This window comes from Megalobrama amblycephala, linkage group LG1 (genome assembly GCF_018812025.1).
Source record: "Megalobrama amblycephala isolate DHTTF-2021 linkage group LG1, ASM1881202v1, whole genome shotgun sequence".
NCBI classification, from domain to species: domain Eukaryota; kingdom Metazoa; phylum Chordata; class Actinopteri; order Cypriniformes; family Xenocyprididae; genus Megalobrama; species Megalobrama amblycephala.
Window position 1 is genome coordinate 1,407,757 of NC_063044.1, and position 22,585 is coordinate 1,430,341.

Consider the following 22,585-nt stretch of genomic DNA (forward strand, 5'->3'; position numbering starts at 1 on the left):
ATTCTTCTTCGCGGCCCAGAATGCAAACACAGGAAGTTGTGCTGTGTTGCCACAAGCAACCACTGTTTAGAGCAGCGAAGAAGTGAAAACGCGCTAGCAGTATGTCCGCTGTTTGGCATTATTTCAGACCAGTAAAACGGCAACATGTCTCATATGCAATGCTGCAATTTCGAGGGGTGGCACAAGTATTGGCAACTTTAACACAAATAACTTAGTAAAGCATTTGAAGACGCGTCACCTCGTGCAACACAATGGTTACAGAAAGGCTAGGACGGAGAAGGATGAGGCGTGCCAGCTTCATTCAAACAAAGAGAAAAGTTTCAAAAGACAGCCAACGAGCGATAAAGATAACCGACAAAATTGTCGGGTTTATTGTTCTGGATGACCAGCCGCTGTCAGTCGTTGAAAACGTGGAATTTTTATTTAACAAAATTGTTTCTGGACTTTAAGTTTAAGTCTTATATAATTATATTCCTAGATTTATTTGTTGCACTGTTTTTATACAGTTATATTGTAAAACTAAAATACCTTTTTCAGTTTACAGTGTTAGATTTGTGGCTGCATTTGAAGTTCTTTTTCACTTAAAATAAATAAATAATATAACTAATAAAATGTATGTCAGATAATAAAAATACTCTAGTTCACTGTATTTGTTCTTGTTTTATTAAGGGATAAGTCTGAAGCACACCATAAATAATTCTATCAATTTATACAGGGCTAGTAGTATATACAGCTGTTTATACAGAATACATACCCAGGTATCGGATCAGTACTCGGTATCGGCCGATACCCTGAGCTCAGGTATCGGAATCGGTATCGGGAATGGAAAAGGGGTATCGGAACATCTCTATTAAATTGGAACAATGCATTCTACAGGGATGTGAGATACATTATGGAATAAGGGAGATAAAGAGCTTTAAAAAGAATCTAAACTCATCACATCAGAACAGCATATAGAAGAAGTTATAGTTTACAGGCAAATTCCATCAATAAACTAACACACCTACAATTATTTAACCTAAACACTGGGAAACATACATGCACGTGTATATATGATGGGTACTTTTGGCACAGTCATATTTTGAGAATAACTGTACATACCATCTCTAGGCATGTTTATGTGTGTCTGTGTGTGTGTGTCTATGTGTGTGTTGGTATGTGATCTGGTACTGAGTCTCTGGACCCACAACAGGGGGTATCCTTTGAAGTCCCAAGAGCTGGCAGTATAGCCACCTGGTCAGCTTCGGCCAGGTGGTAAAGTTGTCAAAAGGGCTTGTCTTTTGCATACCGGCCGGAACCGAGGGGAGATTTTACCACACAGTCCAGCCTGCTAAAAGCGTTCTGAACATTCCAAAATTTATTGACTACGAACGGATCCATCCAGACGCTACACACCAAATTATCATTCAAAGGGATAAAATATCTTCTCTTCACTGCAAACGATACCATGAAGAATATTTGTTTTTAACTTTGTTAAATGTTAACAAAGTAAGCAGGTTCCATATTCATTTCAGTATCAGCAGACACAAAACGCTATAAAAGGTGACAACTTTTAAAGTTAAAAAAAGATACAAGTTATGTAAATGATAAAAGCTCATTGTGGTTTCTCGGTTTGATAGATTTGATCAACCGTAAACAATGCAAAAAATAGGAATTTTGAGTTTGTGATAGTAGCGTAAGCTTTGTGAACTGTTGCGTCGACCTCAATTTATTGCATTATTGAGCTGTTCAATTTTATTTTGATATTACAAAATAATGAATCAAAGTTACAGGCTTTTCTCCAGTGTGAGTTGTCATGTGGACTTTAAGGTTTCCTTTTTGACTGAAACTCTGTCCACACTGTTGACAGGTGAAAGGCTTTTCTCCAGTGTGAACTCTCATGTGGATTTTAAGTTTTGCTTTGTCACTGAAACTCTTTCCACATTGTTGGCAGGTGAATGGGCTCTGTCCAGTGTGAGTTATCATGTGTTGCCTGAGGCTTTGCTCCCGTTTGAAGTCATTCCCGCACAGAGTGCAGGTGTGAGGCTTTTCTCTAGTGTGAATCATCATGTGGACTTTAAGGTTTCCTTTTCTTCTGAAACTCTGTCCACACTGTTGGCAGGGGAAAGGTTTCTCTCCAGTGTGAATGCTCATGTGGTCTATAAGGTGTTTTTATGTATGAAACTCTTTCCACACTGTTGGCAAGTGAAGGGACTCTCTCTAGTGTGAACTCTCAAGTGGACTTGAAGGTTTCTGTCTTGATCAAAAGTCTTTCCACACTGTTGGCAGGTGAAATAACTTTTAGTTTCAGTCTTTTGAGCTCCTTTTTGTAAGGAAAACTCTGTTGATTTTACTTCACTCATTAAATTATAATGTTCTTTCTCTTCTTTCCTTTCATTAAGTTCATGACTTGCCTCTCTCAGTGCCATCAGGTCTAGGACAAAAAATAGACAAAAAACAAAACAAAAAAACAATTCAGACATTTAAAGCATCAAAATCAACAACATGTATGATCTATACCCTATCCTATCGTATGGATCAGAAATGGGCAGCTTTGGTACTAGAGGACCACTGTTTTGCAGACTTAAGTTTCATCCCTAATCAATTACACCTGCCCTTAATTTTCAAGCATTCCTGAAGACTTAAGGCTGATTTATATTTTTGCGTCGTGTGTACCCCGTAGGTAAGCCTATCTATTCTAAAGTATTGTTTAGTGTAAAACATGCTGAACTCATGCTGAAGATTGGCAAACAGGCTATCCATTGATTAAATGATTAGCTATTTCCCCACAAAAGCTGTTTAATCAGCATAGTGAAGCCTCTCATCCATTGACATCCATTCGAAAAACAGCCTCTGGTCTCATTCTCTGTGTACCGTTAGCATAGCATTAGTCGTTACGCTTTTTTGGCTAAAGGTTGCAGGCTTGCCTTCCAGTGGCTTTGGATCTACATTTCCTGCAGAGTTCAGCTCCAGCTCTGATCAAACACACCTGAAGCAGTGAACGAAGATCTTCAGGGGCAGGTGTGATCGATCAGGGTTGGATCTAAACTCTGCATGTATGTAGATCTCCAGGAACAGGTTTGGTCATTCCTGCTATAAGTTCAACTCATCAGCTCTGATACTCTAATCTGAGACTGATGGATATTTCAAATACATCTACAAGTGTCCTGTTGAGGTACTCCAGGGCTGTGCTCAAGTTCAGATTTTTAGACCCTTCCCTTGCTAACTTCCCTCCATCTTAAGGACTCAGATGTACATCATTGTTTACTCTGAACTAACAGAATCTGTCTAGCTACTTTAACCCTTGTGCGGTCTTCATTTGGGAAGTACACTCAGGGTCTTCGGGGTCTCCACAGACCCCAGGCAACAAAATGTAATTTTGTAACATAATAATTGTTTTTTTTGTTTGTTTGTTTAAAAAAAAAAAAAAAATGTAATTTTACTCTGTTTATTTTTTTTTTATTATTCAACATTTGTGCAGTTTCTGGAGGATAGTGAAGCTCTGCAGCATCTACTGGATAAGGTGATAATTTTTTACTTTTAAAACTGCACTTTCCAAAAGATGGGCAAAAATCTTACACTAAACCATGTCAAATTATCCATGTTATCCCCATGAATGAAATTTAGAAATTTGGGTCTTTTAGAAAGTGAATTGCACAAATAAATCTTTTTTTGAGTAGGTTTTTATACAAAAACAGCTTTTTATATTTAAATAAATGTAAAAGATATGATAAATCCTTTATAAAACTGCACAAATATGAAGTCAAAACATTAATAAACAGAGTAAAATTACGTTTGTTTTTTAAAAAACAATTATTTTGTTATAAAATTAGATATCACTCAATTTTTTTATTTTTATTTGTAGATCTAGAAAGTGTTAACCACTGTACAAAGTTTCATGTCATTTGGACAAAGACTAAAAAGACCCTATAAGGGTTAATGTAGCTCTCTAAGCTTTTGATTGCTTGGAATCTGCTATGGACTGATTTATAGATGCACTTATGTTCCAGAAAATACTGTAACTATAAAAGGACTATTTTAAAAGGCTTGAATATTGCCACACTTATGTGCCAGCTGGTGACACGATAACCTGAACAACAATTGATCAGCTCCCATGACCAAACATACAACCACAACATGAAATTGATTTATACAAATCCATTTCCAGCTACATTCATATGTGGTTTGAAATCCTATTCAAAAATTGTATTTCTGGAAGTCTGTTTCAGTCCGAGCACTCTGATCAGATTTAGCGTGGTTTATTTGACTTTCTCACGCCTCGTCAAACATAAACGTCAGACATTGTTATAGGAAACATGTTTAAAGTCACTGCAGAAACAAGGTTGTGTTGGTGCCGGATGAGGAGAAAACAGAGACATAATTTGAAACCAGCGGAGATGATAGCACAGAATAAAGCTAGAACAAAAAATTATATATGATTCCACCAAATTAGCTTTTTTTTTGTAATATGGCAAAGCTCTTAACATCAATCAATCAAGTATTATTTAATTAATAATAGAACTTTATTAACGAGAATTAAAACTTGATAACCATGAATGCATATTTGTCATTTTAACTAAGCAGAACTGGTGGTGGTGCTTAAGATATTGTTTGTCAATCAGTGTTTGTTAAAAAAATATATTGATAATGGTAATTATTATTACAAGAAGATTATACTACTACTTCCTGCTTTTCCAGTCATTAGTTTGAGCAAAGAATATACTCTTTGGTATGAGGAAACGCAGCTCTGTTTATCATATTAGATACATTTGAGAGTGTGGAAAATGATGTTATAACGTTACTCTGTGCGTTCGCTCGGCAGCTGCTGTGAGACACTGTTACACACTGCAGTAAGATAGATCGATTTTACAATATCATATTAAATGCTGGATGGCTTGTGTTGATAAATGGACATGCAATTAATTTTAAAACGTATTGGTATGATGGAGAAAAAAAATAAAGCTGCATCTGATTATGCTATGTTAGCTACTTCACAAAATAGTGCTTTTCTCTGATGCATGGTAAAGCATGATACTCACAAGAAAATTAGATTTAAACAATAAGACTAAACGTGTTAAACTATATAACGATAATTAGTTTTCTGCCTATGAAAAAAAAAAGTTGTTCCCTTGTCTATTAAAACATGTGATTTATTAAAGCGTCTTTGGTGTTTCCATGGTTTCTACAAAATAAAATCGGTAACCGAAGGTAACGCGGGTATGACGCCACTGACAGGCGATTCCTTACTCGTCCCGGAGCCTTGGTTAAAATTGCAATTTTCTCATGATTTACAAATTGTTGGAAACATTTGGGATATTGTAAGTACTGAAGTGAACAAAATATACATAACACTGGCCTAGTGGTTTTTGGATATTTTACTGCAAAAATATTACCTATTGTACCTTTAACCCTTCACAGATTCGACATTTGACATGCAGTGATGGGAATAACGGCGTTATAAATAACGCGCGTTACTAACGCCGTTACTTTTTTCAGTAACGAGTAATCAAACGAATTGCTTTTTCTCCCGTTACAACGCCGTTAGCGTTACTGACAAAAAAAATGCCGCGTTACTATAATTGAGCTCACTGAAGCGGTTTTCATCCGAGTAAGCTCTCTCTCAGCCATAGGAGCAGCAAAGTTTTTTTCTCTGGTGTGTGCTGCGGTTAGTCATACACAAATATAATTTAAACTGATAATAATGTACGATGCGCTGTGTGTGTGTCTGTCAGAGCATGCGCGCGAAGCGCGAGCTCAAACCAGAATACCCTTTTTGATGCTTGATCGAAAATATGTGAAATGAGTTTTTTTCTAGTCGACTAGTAGTTGTTCATTTAAGCTATTAGTTGACTAATCACATTTATATTAATTTAATGTCTTAAATACTGGAGAGAATAAACCATAATAAGGAGCGTTTACATAATAAAGGCTATATAGCACTCAAGGGCACGCATAATTGCCATAAAGAACCGGCAAAAGGTAATGAATATGAGTGTGACAAAAACAGCAAGGAGACATTTTAATTGTTTATTAATAAAGTAATGTTTTCTGAATCAGTGTCGGCTGCAAAGATGAAGTTGACATTGCTGATTCTCATTGCTGATCATCTGCTCATATGGACGCGCCTAGAGAGATAATGCACATTTCATTCGGATTAGGCTACATAATCAGAGTAGCCTCTTTCTTTTCGTGTTTAATTACTTCATTTTCGTTAAAGTAGATACTTCAAGCTTTCTATAGATATATTTCTCATGTCTGCGAGGCAAGCAGCCTCTGAGTTTCGGTTCATTTAGCCTATGAGACGCGCTCCAGTTCACGCGCCAGTGATCGCGCCCGCGCCTCCATGTCATGATTTTATTGTCTGCTATATTTGCTTGTTATATATTAAATCCAAGCAATTGGTTGATGAAACATTGATTAAAATTAAGATACAATTTTTACACAACGAAATTCACTTTAAAGAGAGGCTTTCTATAAAACAAAATTTAATGAAGTGTTTAAAATCATGTCTGACTCACTCCATGTCTCCCGATATATTTGCGCATCTTATAATGCATCTTACTCATGCTGTTCACTTTTCATAATCGAATAAATGGATTTAAAACATAACATAGGGCTATTTAAACATAAATATGAAACTACGTTTTCTTTAATGGCTACCAACACAGTACAGAGTCGTGAGCCAGAGCGGATCAAGAATAATTTATTCTTAGACTTATATGTAATATTGGGGGCATTCAATTTATTTGGCATATTTTTATTTATTTATTTATTTATTTTTAAGTAACGCAATAGTTACTTTCCCTGGTAATTAGTTACTTTTATAATGATGTAACTCAGTTACTAACTCCATTACTATTTGTGAGAAGTAACTAGTAACTATAACTAATTACTTTTTTTAAAGTAACGTGCCCAACACTGTCGACATGTGACCATAAATGTCCGAGTAGCCTATTTTAGAGTTGTTTCTGCTTTTATAAGAAAATTCAAGTGATCGCGCCGGCGCCTCGCGTACACACAACATATATCAGTTTTAGTAACTTGACATCGCAGCCTGTTAATTGTAAAAATAACATACATTCAACCAAATATGTAAAAAGTTATAGTAGTATGTAGTGTTGTCAAAAGTACCGGTACTTCGGTACCAAGTCGGTACTGAAATTTTGAAAATGTGACGATGCCAGCATTTCTGTAGTACCGGTAGTACCGAGAATCCGGGTATATTCGGTACCCACTGATAAGGCTGTTGGCAGTATTTACTTGAATATGACACGAGTGAAGCACAAAGCTTTGTTTACAGAAGAAATAATAGGTTAGCAATTAAATGTGACATCGCAGCCATGGAAACATTTTGGTTAATGCCGAATAAGAGAGGTGCGTGAGTCCATACATTTAGGCTTTGTATACTGTTTTGCGAATCGCGATCTGGTCACCTGATTAGCAGAGAATTTAACAATATTCCATTAGTTATTCCACTGAACATGGAATCTGTTTCTTTTCCCAAATCTTCACTCACGCAGGGGATTATAGTTTCTTTCGTTCGCGTTTAGGCCTATTATAGGCTATTCGCATTATTTACTGTGGTAAAGTAGAAAAAACACCGTAGGACAGAAACCTTTTTGCTTGCACGTCAGTTTCTATTTAACAGAGTTTGTGCTTGTTATTAGACTTTATAAGGCGCGTCAAGTTTATTTGTATATATCGCGTTTCATACGCTGGTGATTTTTACTTTCGTTTTCTCTGGCAGCGCTAAATCAAACATAGCCTGAATGTCTTGCCCCTGCAGAGGATAAAACTTGCTCTTCAGACCTTTTACAACAAGTGTCAGTTGTTTGTAACATCAGGAGATAACGAAGATAATATTAAAGAGAAATGGTCTCATTCCTGCTCGTGTCCCACATCCCTCTCAAAGCGCAAAGCGGCTATATCAAAATAATAACGGGACTTTGGCTATATGACGCGTCTTTGTGTGGAAATAAAAAACGAATGCTTTTTGAAATAATATTTAACTTTCTTATTATTTAGGTTACCATTATTTACCGATATTTATTTCATAGTTTTACAGGCTGTAGTGTGTTGTTTCTCTGACGGAATAGCTAAAATAAACACGCACGTCTGTTACCCCTGTTGAAAAAACGAGCATATGCTGGTAAAGTAGGTTTTGAAGCTGGTATGCTGGTTTGAGCTGGTTTATGCTGGTCCAGGACCAGCTTAGGACTAGTATGGACCAGCAGCACCTACCTTACCAGCATATGCTGTTTTTTTCAACAGTACACAATGGATGTTTGAGCATTTAATTATTTATTTATTTTTTTTTATATTTCAAAATTTATTTAATTGAGGTAGCCTATATATACACACACACAAACACACACACTCCAAATCATATTTAATGTTTTTAAAATAGGCTATATAAAATAGTAAAATAGTTCCAATAGATTTTACTGTGGTACCGAAATTGGTACCGAGAACCGTAAAATTTTCATGGTATCGGTACCGACTACTGGAATTTTGGTACCGTGACAACACTAGTAGTATGTGTACAATAAAAGTGTTTAAATAATATAGTTTAGCCAAATCGTGAATATGGAAACATTTGGATTTGTGCCAAATTATAGGTTATAACGCCGGTTAGTAGGTTACAGTATAGGTGCCCCCAAATACACAAATATACCCGTACGTCTTACGACTGGTTTTGTGGTCCAGGATCAGATTTTATGGAAACACTGAATTTTAACAGTAATGTAGTTACACATTACTACATTTACTCACTATAGTAATGAGTTAATAAAGCTTAATTACAAGTAACCAAACCCTAACTCTAGCTCTACAGTAAGTCCACTTGAAGGAGTGAATGAACCAAGTGAGTGAATTCAGGACACTTTTCTTCAAGATTATATTTCTGTATATTCTCTATTTCTGTAGAGCTGGACATTTTAATAATGATCAAATGACTGAGTTCAGCTGTGAGAATAAAACCAACCTGTTTGTTCCTCAGTATCTTCATGTTTCACACTGAATGTTTCTTCAATCTTCATGTCTTCAGACTCCTCTTTAATAATTATCTTCATGTTGTCAGTCTCATCTTTAATAAACATTGTCTTTATGTCTTCAGTCTCATCTTTAATAATTATCTTCATGTCTTCAGTCTCCTCTTTAATAAACACCATCTTTATATCTTCACTCTCCTCCTCTTTAATAAACTCCATCTTTAAGAAGAGAATAATTAACAGAGTTAATGGTCTTAAATGACCCTGTTAGACAAAACAAATCTCTAAAAACTAACGCTGCAAATGAATAAACTTAATATTAAGGCATTTATGACTGATGAAAACATGTTTAGTTTGTTAGTGTTTGTTGTTCTCGTTCATGTTCACTGTTTGAGCGCGAGTCGTGATTCACTGAATCATTTATCAAAGTGTTTGATTCAATTGAAAAGTTCAGTTTTTCCATCATTACTCTCCAGAGACTGAACTCGTGTTCATGATAAACTGATTTATGATATATATAGAGAGAGAAATGAGACGCAGGTTTACTGTTTCTCATCAGTGGATGAGCTTTACTCACACAAATATCCTTCATTACAGTTAGATAAAGAATCACAATGTTACATTAAGATAGTAAATAAACTCATTTCACATCGCTTGTTTAAAACAAAACACAAAACTATAAATCATTGAACATTAAATCGATTAAAACAGCTTAAATTCTTAAAACAAACCTTTCTTCAGCAGAATCACAGTAGATGCAGGATCTCGACGCAGTCTTATGACGTCATGTCGTCACTCCAAAATAAAAGTCCTGTTCAGACGCTGCATTGTCTACAATCACAGAAGTGCACAGACTGTTTTACCAGTTAATCTTTGTATTAAAATTAAAACAGTGGGAAATATGATACAAACAATCATGGTAAAAAGAAATATGATACAAACAAACACGTTGTATGAGTTTATTCATGTGTCCGAATTGAAACACATTAAAGGTCAAAGTATATATATATATATATATATATATATATAATATGAACATTAATTAGTTAATTTTAGTCTAAAAATGGGTATAAAATGTGTAAAAAGTTATCTTTCAAGTGACAAGTCTTTAAAGGGGCTGATTATGCAAAATTCTAAACTATACCTGTTCGGTCTCCATGCAGTATATATTCTCAGTTTCTGACATTACAGAGAATACGAATCTGACGTCATTTATTCGAAACGCCCACTGCGTTTCGAATTATGGGTTGCATGGGTTTGTTTTCACAGATATTTATAATCTGTAAAAATGATGGAAATCAAATAGTATCACTTAATGCTGAAGTTCATGAACATTTTTATTAAGGAACATATAATACATAATGCACATATATACATCACTATAGTTATGTGTAACCCGTCCGTTATTGCTGTGGAAGAATCACGCTTTTTCATGGCCTGTTGAAAGTACCTTGTTGATGCTTTTACACTCTTAAAGGGTTAGTTCACCCAAAAATAAAAAATTCTGTAATTTATTCCTCACCCTCATGTCGTTTCACACCCGTAAGACCTTCGTTAATCTTCGGAACACAAATTAAGATATTTTAGTTGAAATCCGATGGTTCCATGAGGCCTGCATAGCCAGCAATGACATTTCCTCTCTCAAGATCCATTAATGTACTAAAAACACATCTAAATCAGTTCATGTGAGTACAGTGGTTCAATATTAATATTATAAAGCCACGAATATATTTTTTTTGGTGCACCAAAAAAACAAAATAACGACTTATTTAGTGATGGCCGATTTCAAAACACTGCTTCACATTTGATTTAGGGCTGCAAAAAAATGGTCAAACTGATAATCACGATTATTTTTGCTCAAAATTATAATCACGATTATTAATCATGATTATTCTATCAAAAGAGTAATGTAACTATGGCTATTTACCAACCTACACTTCACCCAAAAGGCCTGTAGGTGGCACAAAGTCTTAATTTAACCAACTATGATAACTTCGTTAGATGGTAAATTAATACAAAACATGGTTTTGGTGAGCGCTTTGTAATATGTATTCACATTAGATTTTAAAGCAACACAATTCGTTTGCAAATAAGACAAACCAGATTCAAATTGCCCGGCAAATTCGTAAAGCAAAGAACAATCATTTCTAGCTGATCAACATTATGAAAACTGGTAAAACCTTTAGGAACTTCAAAAGATAAAACAGCAAAACTTCTAATATTACTTCCAATATTTCCAAATTATGTTCATTTTCATAGAGTGGGCCAATATCGTGACGATTATTTAAAATCAATCGAGAGAAGCAGATATCGTTATCGTGATTAAAATACGATTAATCGTGCAGCCCTAATCTAATTTAATTTAATTTGACTTGACATTTGATATTCAACAGTGTTCTTGACATTTATTCAACAGTGCTTTTGATCTGCCTGTATTGACACTATTCTGTAAAAGGAAAATTATATACCAATTATCAATGTAAAGCTGCTTTGACACAATCTGCATTGTAAAAAGCGCTATATAAATAAAGGTGACTTGACTTGACTTCAGGAAGCATCGGAGCGTTATGAATCAGTGTATCGAATCATGAATCAGATCGCGGTCCAAACCCGCCAAACGGCTGAAATCACGTGACTTTGGCGCTCCGAACACCAGATTCAATACACAGATTCACTGTGCTCCGAAGCTTCCTGAAGCAGTGTTTTGAAATCGGCCATCACTATACAAGTCGTTTTGTTTTTTGGCGCACCAAAAATATTCTCGCTGCTTTATAATATTAATATTGAACCACTGTACTCACATGAACTGATTTAGATGTGTTTTTAGTACATTAATGGATCTTGAGAGAGGAAATGTCATTGCTCCCTATGGAGGCCTCACGGAGCCATCGGATTTCAACTAAAATATCTTAATTTGTGTTCCGAAGATTAACGAAGGTCTTACGGGTGTGAAACGAACACCCCACCTACGGCATGAGGGAGAGTAATGTTCTTGCCCCTTTAAATGACAGAATTTTCATTTTTGGGTGAAATAACCCTTTAAATGTCCTTTAAATGATTCAAAAATTGATTCTTGCCAAGGGAAACTGGTTGAAGGGTGAGTAGAATAATGTCGTCTCATTGTACCCAGTTTAAAAATAAAACATATTATTGTGTTCATAGAGCGAGTCTTTCACTTACTGTTTACAGCATCTATATCCTCACTTAACGGAAGTTATCCTCTGTTCCTTGCACCCATAAGGTTTTTCAAGAAGAGGAATCGTCTAAACCCAACACACTTCAAAGCAATAATAATCCTTCCTTCACCCACCCCACTTCTCTGGGGCAATATTACACTCCCTTGTACATACTGTCATTATCCAAACAATTTATGAATAATTAATTAACTGTGTGTGTGTGTGTGTGTGTGTGTGTCTAGTTGTCTCTGCACAAGGTCAGACAGGAAAAATATATATTTTATTTTATAGTGCGTCCTGACTATATTTTGTCTGACTGTAAAAAAATATGAACGTAGTGTCCGTGACGTCACCCGTAGGTTTCTGAAGAACGTTTTTGAAGCGTAAATGAGGCCGCTGCCATCTTGGTAGTGTGTCACACTTGGATAACTGAAAATGGGCAAAGAGGTGGGACGTGGGTGGAGCACAGTCTATGGAGTGGAGCGGAGGTGTCTAGTTGCTAAAACCAAGCCTGCTGAGCTCGACGTGAATGTCAGGTTGATATTGGTGGTTAATTTGAATTTTCTACCATCTTACTATTGAGGTAAGTTTACCTGATACTACACAACAACTATTAATTTGTTATTGATATATACCATACAAGAATTAAAAGTTTTAATATATGTGGTTCATGCTATAAATTAAACGCTGCCTTTACAAAAATGTGACTACTCAGTCATGTATTCGGCTACAGTAAAGCTTTAATCAGGATAAAACTGTATATTGAAAGCTCACAAACAGCAGTGACAGCATATCTAAACACTTTGACACAAATACTAAATGAAATACCATTCATAAACGTCCTTTAAAAGCCGTGATTGCAGAGGTTCTGCTTGACCCTCTTCATCTGGGTCTGATTCGGATCAATTTGATACAGCAATATAGACGTCATTATTTCCATTTTCAGTGAAGCACATGTAAAAACTAATGGTTAGGGGTGTGGTGTTTCCGGACGCTTCAGCGAATCACGATACACTGGGCCAGTTACCAACCTGCTGACCAATCTGATCACACTGCGTATGTCGGAGGGAGTGGTTTCATAGAATCAGGAAGTCAATCGAGCCGTTCATATGACAGTGGAAAAAGAGGTGTAGAATAAAGGTAAAATATATGAAAAATACAGCTTTTTTAAAAAACGAAGCATTAAGACATGTTAAACTGTGCCCCAAAAACACTTTCAAGCCTAGAAAAAAAACAACAACACTGAACCGCCACTTTAAAACGTCTTAAAAATGCACATATGTACACCAGGGAAATCTAGATTTTCTAGGGGAACATGCCCCTGTACCCCCCAAACAAACAACATTTTCTGACCAGGGTAATTATGAAACCCTGCGTATGCCCGGCTTATATTCTATCAAATGAAATAAGGTAAATGTGCATTTCTCCAAATGTGCGCACTTTTGGACTAAAAGTTTGGATGTGTATGCACTGTGATCATAAATAAATGGGGCCAAACACGACTGAATGTAAAGGTTTGTGTCTCATTATTCTATTAATAACTACCTTAATGTTAAATCATAAGATTTTTTGTAAAAATGTTTCTGTAACAGCTGCCAAAAAATAGTATATAGCTCCACTGTAGTTTTTAACAAAATAATAATAAAAAAACTTTTCAAAACATCCCTTCTTCTGTTTTTTTTTTTCCACAAATCGCACCCTGTGTATATATATAATTATTATTAAACATTGTTTGTACCATTTTTGTTACTGTTTTAATTTTATTATACAAAAAATATCTTGTAAAATACTTTTTTTTTTTTTTTTTTTTTTTTTACGTTTCTATGCGCTTGCTGATTGTAGACGATGCATGACTTTTATTTTGGAGCGATTACATGACGTCATAAGACTGCGCCGCGCTCCTGCATCTATTGTAATTATGCTGAATAAAGGTTTGTTTTAAGAATTTGTTCTGTTTTAATCTACAAAAACAGTTTAGTAGTTTTAATAGTTTTACCAGCGATGTTAAAATAGTTTATTTACTATTTAATGTAACATTGTGATTCTTTATCTAACTGTAATGAAGGATATTTGTGTGAGTAAAGCTCATATCCACTGATGAGAAACAGTAAACCTGCGTCTCATTTCTCTCTATATAAATCATAAATGACTTTCGAGTTTCGAGCAAGACTTCAGTCTCTGACGAGTAATGATGGAGAAACTGAACTTTTCAATTCCGAGTCAATTGAATCAAACACTTTGAGAAATGATTCAGTGAATCACGACTCGTGCTGCTCAAACAGTGAACATGAACGAGAACAACAAACGCTAACAAACCAACTAATCATGTTTTCATCAAAGAGTAATCATTTAAATACAATCTATAATTCTTTACATACTAAAATGTTGATCATAAATATCTAAATATGAAGTTTATTAATTTGTAGCGTTAGTTTTGAGTGTTTTTTTTGTCCAACAGGTCATTGAAGACTTAACTCTGTTGTATTCTCTTCTTAAAGATGGCGTTTATTAAAGAGGAGACTGAAGACAAGAAGATGGAGTTTATTAAAGAGACTGAAGACATGAAGATTGAGTTTAATAAAGAGGAGTTTGACAAAATAAAGATTGAAGAAACATTCAGTGTGAAACATGAAGATACTGAGGAACAAACAGGTTGGTTTTATTCTCACTGCTAAATTTGATCATTATTAAAATGTTCAGCTCTACAGAAATAGAGAATATACAGAAGTATAATCTTACAGAGAATATCTACAGAATCCATTAATTCCAGCATAATATCATTCAGGTATAAATTCCTGTTTATTTGATCATGAAATGGTTTAATTAAGGTTTGCAGATGCTGAATGAATTTCCAGTTTCAAATGATTATTAAACAGCAGCACAAACTCTGTGAAATCAGCAGCTCTTCCGGCGCACTCAGTGTCTGAATTCACTCAGTCGTTTCATTCTGTAAAGCAAGAGTTAGGGTTTGATTTAGGGCTGGTTACTTGTAATTAAAGAGTTAATTCACCCAAAATGCACAATTCTGTAATTTATTACTTACCCTCATGCCGTTCCTCACCCATAAAACAACATCTCTTTAAAATTCAGTGTTTCCATTAAATGTGATCCCAGACCACAAAAACGGGTATATTTGTATAATAGCCAACAAGACACTGCAGTGTTTCCCCTAGGTTTAAATTTAAATATAGCAAGCAGACAATATAATCATGACTGGCGCGCAACTTATCTAGGCTAAATGAACTGAAACTGAGCGTATAGGCTGCTTGCCTCGCAGACATGAGAAATATATCTATAGAAAGCTTGAAATATCTAAAAACGAAAAGAAATAAGCTACTCTGATTATGTAGCCTAATCCGAGTGAAATGTGCATTCTCTCTCTAGACGCGTCCAGTAGCCTATGCAGAGATTATGAGAGTCAGTCAACTTCATCTTCGCAGCCGACACTGATTAACAAAATAAACAATTAAAATGTCTCCTTGCTGTGTTTTATCACATTCATAATTATTAATTTTGCCAGTTCTTTATGGCAAGCTTTATGCGTGCTCTTGAGTCCTATATTAGGCTACATAAACGCTCATTAGGCCTATTATGGTTTATTCTCTCCAGTATTTAAGAAATTAAATTAATATAAATGTAATTAGTCAACGAATGGCTTAAATGAATAACTACAAGTCAACTAGAAAAACTTATTTCACATATTTTCGATCCAGCACAAAGGGTATTCTGGTTTGAGTTCACGCTCTGCTCGCATGTTCACACACACACACACACACACACACACACACACACACACACACAGCATCTTTCATTATTATCACTTTAAAATTATATTTGTGTATGGATAACCGCAGCACACACCAGAGAAAAAACTTTGCAGGTCCTATGGCTGAGAGAGAGCCTATTCGGATGAAAACCGCTTCAGTGAGCTCAATTATAGTAACGCTGCATTTTTTTTGCCAGTAACGGTAACGGCGTTGTAATGGGAGAAAAAGTAATCCATTTGATTACTCATTACTGAAAAAAGTAACGCCGTTATTCCCATCACTGTTCAGGACAATGTTTGGATTTGTCTTGTGTATGTTTCTGTGTATTTGTATTTGTTTTGCTGTGTTTTTTGTGTAGGTGCTTTAGCGTACATGAATGTATGAATTATTTGGACTCATAGCATTTGGTTATTTGGTGTCCTTTTGGAGTTTGCAAGTGTCCTCTTTTTGAAAAGACCTAAATTTACCTTAAAAAGCTGAAAAATACAGTTTTGTGAGAATCACACTTCAAATCTGATGTATGCTTAATTTCTTGATAAGTGTGAGATTGTGATGAATCACGATTAGCAATTAATCTACTGACAGCCATAATTTTGATGTTAAATCCACTATTGTATTATATATAATTGTTCTACAGTCTAAACACAGTATTTAGTTCAATATCATCAGAAGTAAATTACTATTATCATTAGCCATTGGCTAATAGATTCTCAGATTTGAATCGTCAGTGTGTGTGTTAGAGGCCAAGTATAAGTTTAATATAGATATATTTTCACCCGCATTGAGAGTTTCGCTCTCTCTCTGTCAAGCGATTATTCTGTACTATTTCAATCCAGCTCAATCGATGCGTACCTGTATTTAAAGTACCACAAACGCTAGTGTATTTCATACACAATGGTAATTCAAAGTGCTTTACATAAAAAAAGAGTCATTTCCCCTTTGGAAATGGATTTATATACATCACACTTCATGTTGGGGTTGTATGTTTGGTCATGGGAGCTGATCAATTGTTCATGGTTATCATGTCACCAGCTGGCAGCAGTAAGTGTGGCACATAATCAAGCCTTTAAAATAATCCTTTTATAGATACAGTATTTTCTGGAACATAAGAAAACACTGGGGCCATTACTTTAATTTAATAATTTGTACATGCTTCTGCTTGGCAACATAATTAGAAAATGCAAAATTTCTTTTCATTTCTATGCTGATGATTCTCAGTTGTACCTTCCATTGAAAACTAGAGATTCTCTGCAGCCTCTCATGGACTGTCTTGAGGATATTAAATGCTGGATGGCAAATAATTTCCTCCAGCTTATCAATAAAGAAATTCTGAAGCCAATTACTTAGAGAATCTTACTCTGTATATTACGTCACATGCAAAAAATGCAGGTGGGGCAATTCCATGCAAAGGTCATCTTTACTATGAAAAATAAAAGTTTTAACCAAAAGAACAAAACCCTTTTTAAATTGTCCATTTAGGTCTGTAATATACTGTATTAATGTGCTCTAACAGAAATTTTAAGAAAATTGCCTTCACAATATATGTGGTAAACAACAATGCTTAAATTAAATTTTCAACCAACCATATTTCATGCTTTCAAAAAAGGGATCAAAGACTCCCCTTTTTAAACTTTATTTTAACAGTAAGCATTGTGTAGAAAGATGGAGGCATGCCTGAGAAATAAATACACTCATTTAGTCATAACAGCACTGCCTGTTGAATTTATAAGGGCTGGAATAAAGAGGTCATGACGCTTCAGTGCTCTGTCACGGACGTGACCGTTACGGACGCTTCATATTAAATCCTATTAGTTTGCTTCTTTATATTGCTGTCATCTGTTTCAGGCTTATCATATCAGAAAATATCCAATAATTGCAACACTCTTTGTGCTTTGTTAGTTTTAATATGAAAAAGGTTTAACTTTCAAATTCAGTCGATTTTATAACAAAATTCAAGCAATAGATGTTGCTCTTTAATAGCCTATGGCGCGTGACAGATTAGCTACTGCAGCACCTCTAAGCAGCAGATCAAGCGGATTAGGTGCACATGAACTGATTTTCTCTTCCTCTTGCCAGTTTTTATGTTAAATGAAATGTTAACTGTGTCAGTTGTTTTAACTAAAAGAAACTTGCACTAACATCTTAAAATATACCTCCTGAGCATGACTATTTGTAACAGGCAAGATTTTTAAAGCTATGATGACCAAGACCAAATTTGAATGGACCATATCTGTTTGTATGTTCAAATATTTCTGATTTTTATATATTTAAATAATACGCTCCACCAGCGTCTCTCTGCTCAGCTGAATGAAAGTGTACACAAATATGTTTTCTGTTTTATATACTGATGATTTAAAATGTTATGCTATTTTTCTGATGTTAAATCTAAGTTCTGTTGTATATAGTTGTAAAAGGTACTTTATGTAATGTAGCTTTAAAACGATGTATTTAATGTAAAAACATTTAATTTACATGATGAAAAAAATATTATATAGGCATAATTTTTCATTTAAAATTACAAGTTGCATAAAAGAAATAAACAATGAACAGAACAATTCTCTTTTATTTACACGTGAACATATGTAAAAAAATGTTTAACAGAAATTACTCTGTCTCATTTACAAATAAATTACATTACAAATATATGTATACAACTTATGCATTTGCTAACTTAAATGTAAAAAAAAAAACTGTACAGAAATTAAGCTGTTTCATTTACTTTGACATTTAAATAATATTTATATCGACACATTATGCACTGTATTCTGTTCTTGAGAAAACGGGGAAAAAAGTGTCCTTTGAAGTGCGATTCACCGCGGCGCGAGGAGGGATGACGTAATTCAAGAGCGACTTCAAGTGCACCCTCTCGTTTCCCAGGGGAAAGAAGCACCCATCTCAGGACACTTCGTGGTCTACACTATCCCACAGTTCATTGCGCGCCAGTGACGACAGGAGTTCAGGTGTGAATTCAAATAAATGTAAGCAATGCCCCGGTTTCACCAATCAAACTGTAATATCCGTGATGTCCAAATCGTCAGTTTTTCATAAATGCAATATCTGTCTCTGAGATGGAGTGCAGTTGAATAAAATCCTAAAGTACTGTACTTTAAATTCAGACTTAAATACAGAGTAAATGTGTAAATATGAATGTGTATATTTTCCAAATTAACATTTCATTTAACAAAAAAAAAACAAACAAACAAGGTTAACTTGCTAAAGATATAAAACTAACATTACATAGTTTAACCATACATATTTTGGTCCAGTGTCCCGTCGTCTTTGACAGTGAACGTGTTAAAACCCAATAGAAAGTCATAAAACTTTAAAATGCACACAAACATCAACTTTCAGCTGTCGGTCACACAGCTGCTAGCCATGTAAAGACGCTCGGCTCACTGTTGCCACGTCTGGGATTAGGATACTTTTACTCTTGTGCTGTGATTACACTACTTTTGGGATGGTTTTGTTGCGCAGACCTGGCAACCCTCCACTCCAAAACCCCACCCCTTTCATGCACTTCGAAGTGCGCGGCCCCTGAATTGGGACACAGCTACGGATAATTTAGCAATGGGTGTGTGTGTGAGTGCAGCTTATAAAGTGTCACTGATGGGAAACAGGTGTGAGTGCATGTTTGGTTCCTAGGTGGGGGATTGTGGGAAATGGAGTCCATATGATGATTATAGAACATGGACCCAGGGCACATGTAACAATATGTTTTGTTTGCACATATTGTTTAATGCTTTGAACTCGTCTCCTGCCTCTCTCTCCCACTGTAGACCTTGCTGAACCACACACCCGCTCTTCTCCGATTGCTCCGCACCAATTTTTTGACCCAAGGGAGGGATTCTAACAGACCAATCACAGCGCTTGCGGTCTGGGTAGAATTAACGTGTTACATTTTTTTAAAGAGGTGCGCATCAGGCTACATCATAGGCTACATGTGGTACTCACAGCCAATACCATACCTACAGGGTACACATGACGCAGAAGTAAAAATCAGCCTTAAATCTTCAGGAATGCTTGAAAATTACAGGCAGGTGTATTTGATTAGGGATGAAACTTAACTCTGCAAAAGAGTGGCCCTCCAGTACCAAAGCTGCCCATCCCTGATCCATAGGATACAAACATGTTGTTGGTTTTGATGCTTTAAATGTCTAAATTGTTTTATGTCTATTTTTGCCCTAGACCTGATGGCACTGAAAGAGACGAGTCATGAACTTAATGAAAGGGAAGAAGAGGAAGAACATTATTATGAACATCATTTCATGACTGGGGGAAGATCAACACAGGCTTCCTCACAAAAAAGAGCTCAAAAGACTGAAACTAAAAGTTTTTTCACCTGCCAACAATGTGGACAGAGTTTTACACATAAAGGAAGCCTTACAGTTCACATGAGAATTCACACTGGAGAAAAGCCATATATCTGCCGACAATGTGGAAAGAGTTTCAGTCAAAAGGGAAGCCTTACAGTCCACATGAGAGTTCACACTGGAGAGAAACCCTTCACCTGCCAACAGTGTAGAAAGAGTTTCACACGTAAAGAAAGCCTTAAAGTTCACATGAGAATTCACACTGGAGAAAAGCCATATATCTGCCAACAATGTGGAAAGCGTTTCAGTGACAAAGGACACCATACAGTCCACATGACAATTCACACTGGAAAAAAGCCTTACACCTGTCAAGAGTGTGGAAAGAGTTTCAATAGAAAAGGAAGATTTGAAATCCACATGAGAATTCACACTGGAGAGAAACCTTTAACCTGCCAACAATGTGGAAAGAGTTTCAGACAAAAAGGAAGCCTTAAAGTCCACATGAGATCTCACACTGGAGAAAAGCCATATATCTGCCAACAATGTGGACAGAGTTTCAGTCATAAAAGAAACCTTATGGTCCACATGGGAATTCACACTGGAGAGAAGCCTTACACCTGCCAACAGTGTGGAAAGAGTTACACACGTGAAGAAAGCCTTAAAGTCCACATGAGAATTCACACTGGAGAAAAGCCATATATCTGCCGACAATGTGGAAAGAGTTTCAGTCATAAAAGAAGCCTTAAAGTCCACATGAGAATTCACACTGGAGAAAAGCCATATATCTGCCGACAATGTGGAAAGAGTTTCAGTCATAAAAGAAGCCTTAAAGTCCACATGAGAATTCACACTCGAGAGAAACCTTTCACCTGACAACAGTGTGGAAAAAAATCACATGAGATTTCACACTGGAGAAAAGCCATATATCTTCCGACAATGTGGAAAGAGTTTCAGTGACAAAGGAAACCCTACGGTCCACATGAGAATTCACACTGGAGAAAAGCCTTACACCTGTCAAGAGTGTGGAAAGAGTTTCAGTCAAAAAGGAAGACTTGAAATCCACATGAGAACACACTGGAGAAAAGGCTTAAGCCTGTCAACAGTGTGGAAAGAGTTTCAGTTGAAAAGAAAGCCTTAAAGATGACATAAGAAATCACACTGGAGAAAAGCCTTAAGGCGGGAACACGCCAAGCCGACAGTCAGTTGTCGGGTAGTTTTTGTTAGTCGGCCGACTAAGGCTATGTCCACACGAACCCAGATCTTACAATCTTTTTTTTTTCTCGTATCAAGAAATATCTGCATCCACACGAAACCTCTGAAATGAATCAAAATGATGTATATACATGCCAGACCAGTATGTGGCACTGTAATTCTGCCACAGAGATACACTTAAAGCAGCAAATAAGACTTGGCGCATGAGCATAAACCTTGCGCGCTGTATACAAACTACAGGTGCTGGTCGTATAATTAGAATATCATCAAGAAGTTGATTTATTTCACTAATTCCATTCAAAAAGTAAAACTTGTATATTATATTCATTCATTACACACTGTGTAGCATCTGGATAGATCAGACTGGTCAATAAACTTTGGAATTTTCAGAATGCTTTTAGCCTGCTAAACTGTGTTTGTAAATCACGGATCGGCTCTGTCCAGTCCAATGAGAGACAGGCACTTTGGCACTTTTGTGGACCCGCTGAGAATCCCACTTCCTAGCTCTGGAGACTTCAAAAGGTTCACCCCCTTTGTGGGCCCAGACAGACCAGCCAAATTCCAACGCACACCACAAATACACATACACGCACCCACAAACACACGCAAACATGCTTAGATTTTATTCTCAAAAATATGACTGTGCTAAAATGTACCCATCGTGTATGTCAAGTGCATGTATGTTGTCCTAGTGTTTAGGCTTAGTTTAAATAACTGTAGTTGTGCTAGTGTCATTTCTAATGATAAGCGTTCATCAAACAGCTGTGGTAACTCGGATCAGTCTACAAACGCGGTGAGTCATGTCATCCACTCCCACTGTTATTTTGTGTTCAGTTAGTCACATGTTCAGTATAGCTCTCTCTGTCAGCGACGAGGGATTTACATGTCATAAATGTAGGGAAATAGTCAGGCTGACAGAGAGAATCTCAGAATTAGAGACACGCATCCAAAATTTAATCAAGGATAGTAAGAATGCAGGGGCTTCAGATAGCCCGCGCTCTACAGCTCTACTTACGTCTCATTCAACAATGTATGTCACATAACTCTAAAATGCATTGTCCTATTTTTAATGGTACTTCGAAGAAAAATGTACCCTGATCTAACACACTCATAAATTATGCAAATCAAGCCACAAGACAAGACAAAGAAAG

At 36.0% G+C, this 22,585-nt stretch overlaps 2 protein-coding genes across 3 annotated transcripts in view; one reads left to right on the forward strand and one right to left on the reverse strand.

Annotated features, from left to right (window-relative positions):
- LOC125245641 (zinc finger protein 271-like) overlaps window positions 1–21,595 on the forward strand; it is a 243,294-nt gene extending 221,699 nt beyond the window's left edge. Inside the window, exons 3-4 of the mRNA XM_048156351.1 lie at window positions 20,287–21,094; window positions 21,153–21,595. Coding sequence (XP_048012308.1) covers window positions 20,287–21,094; window positions 21,153–21,360 — 1,016 coding nt within the window. The 3' untranslated portion in view covers window positions 21,361–21,595. The remainder of the gene's footprint in view (window positions 1–20,286; window positions 21,095–21,152) is intronic.
- LOC125245927 (zinc finger protein 510-like) lies at window positions 1,820–9,737 on the reverse strand. Of its 2 annotated transcripts, XM_048156841.1 has the most exons (3): window positions 9,701–9,737; window positions 8,963–9,188; window positions 1,820–2,413 (listed from the first exon to the last, which is right to left on the reverse strand). In XM_048156841.1, the coding sequence occupies exons 2-3, from the start codon at window positions 9,186–9,188 to the stop codon at window positions 2,139–2,141; spliced, it is 501 nt and encodes a 166-aa protein (XP_048012798.1). In that variant the 5' UTR covers window positions 9,701–9,737; the 3' UTR covers window positions 1,820–2,138. The 2 variants fall into 2 exon arrangements, with proteins under 2 accessions (XP_048012798.1, XP_048012725.1); XM_048156768.1 differs by lacking the exon at window positions 9,701–9,737 and having other exon boundaries at window positions 8,963–9,576.
- Window positions 21,596–22,585: the final 990 nt, after the last annotated feature.

Excerpts from the sequence above, each read along its gene's own strand:
- LOC125245927 (XM_048156841.1), bottom strand. The coding sequence starts at position 9,188 with ATGGAGTTTATTAAAGAGGAGGAGAGTGAAGATATAAAGATGGTGTTT. Across the intron at positions 2,414-8,962 it reads AGATACTGAGGAACAAACAG|ACCTGATGGCACTGAGAGAG; the intron begins GTTGGTTTTATT and ends TTTTTGTCCTAG.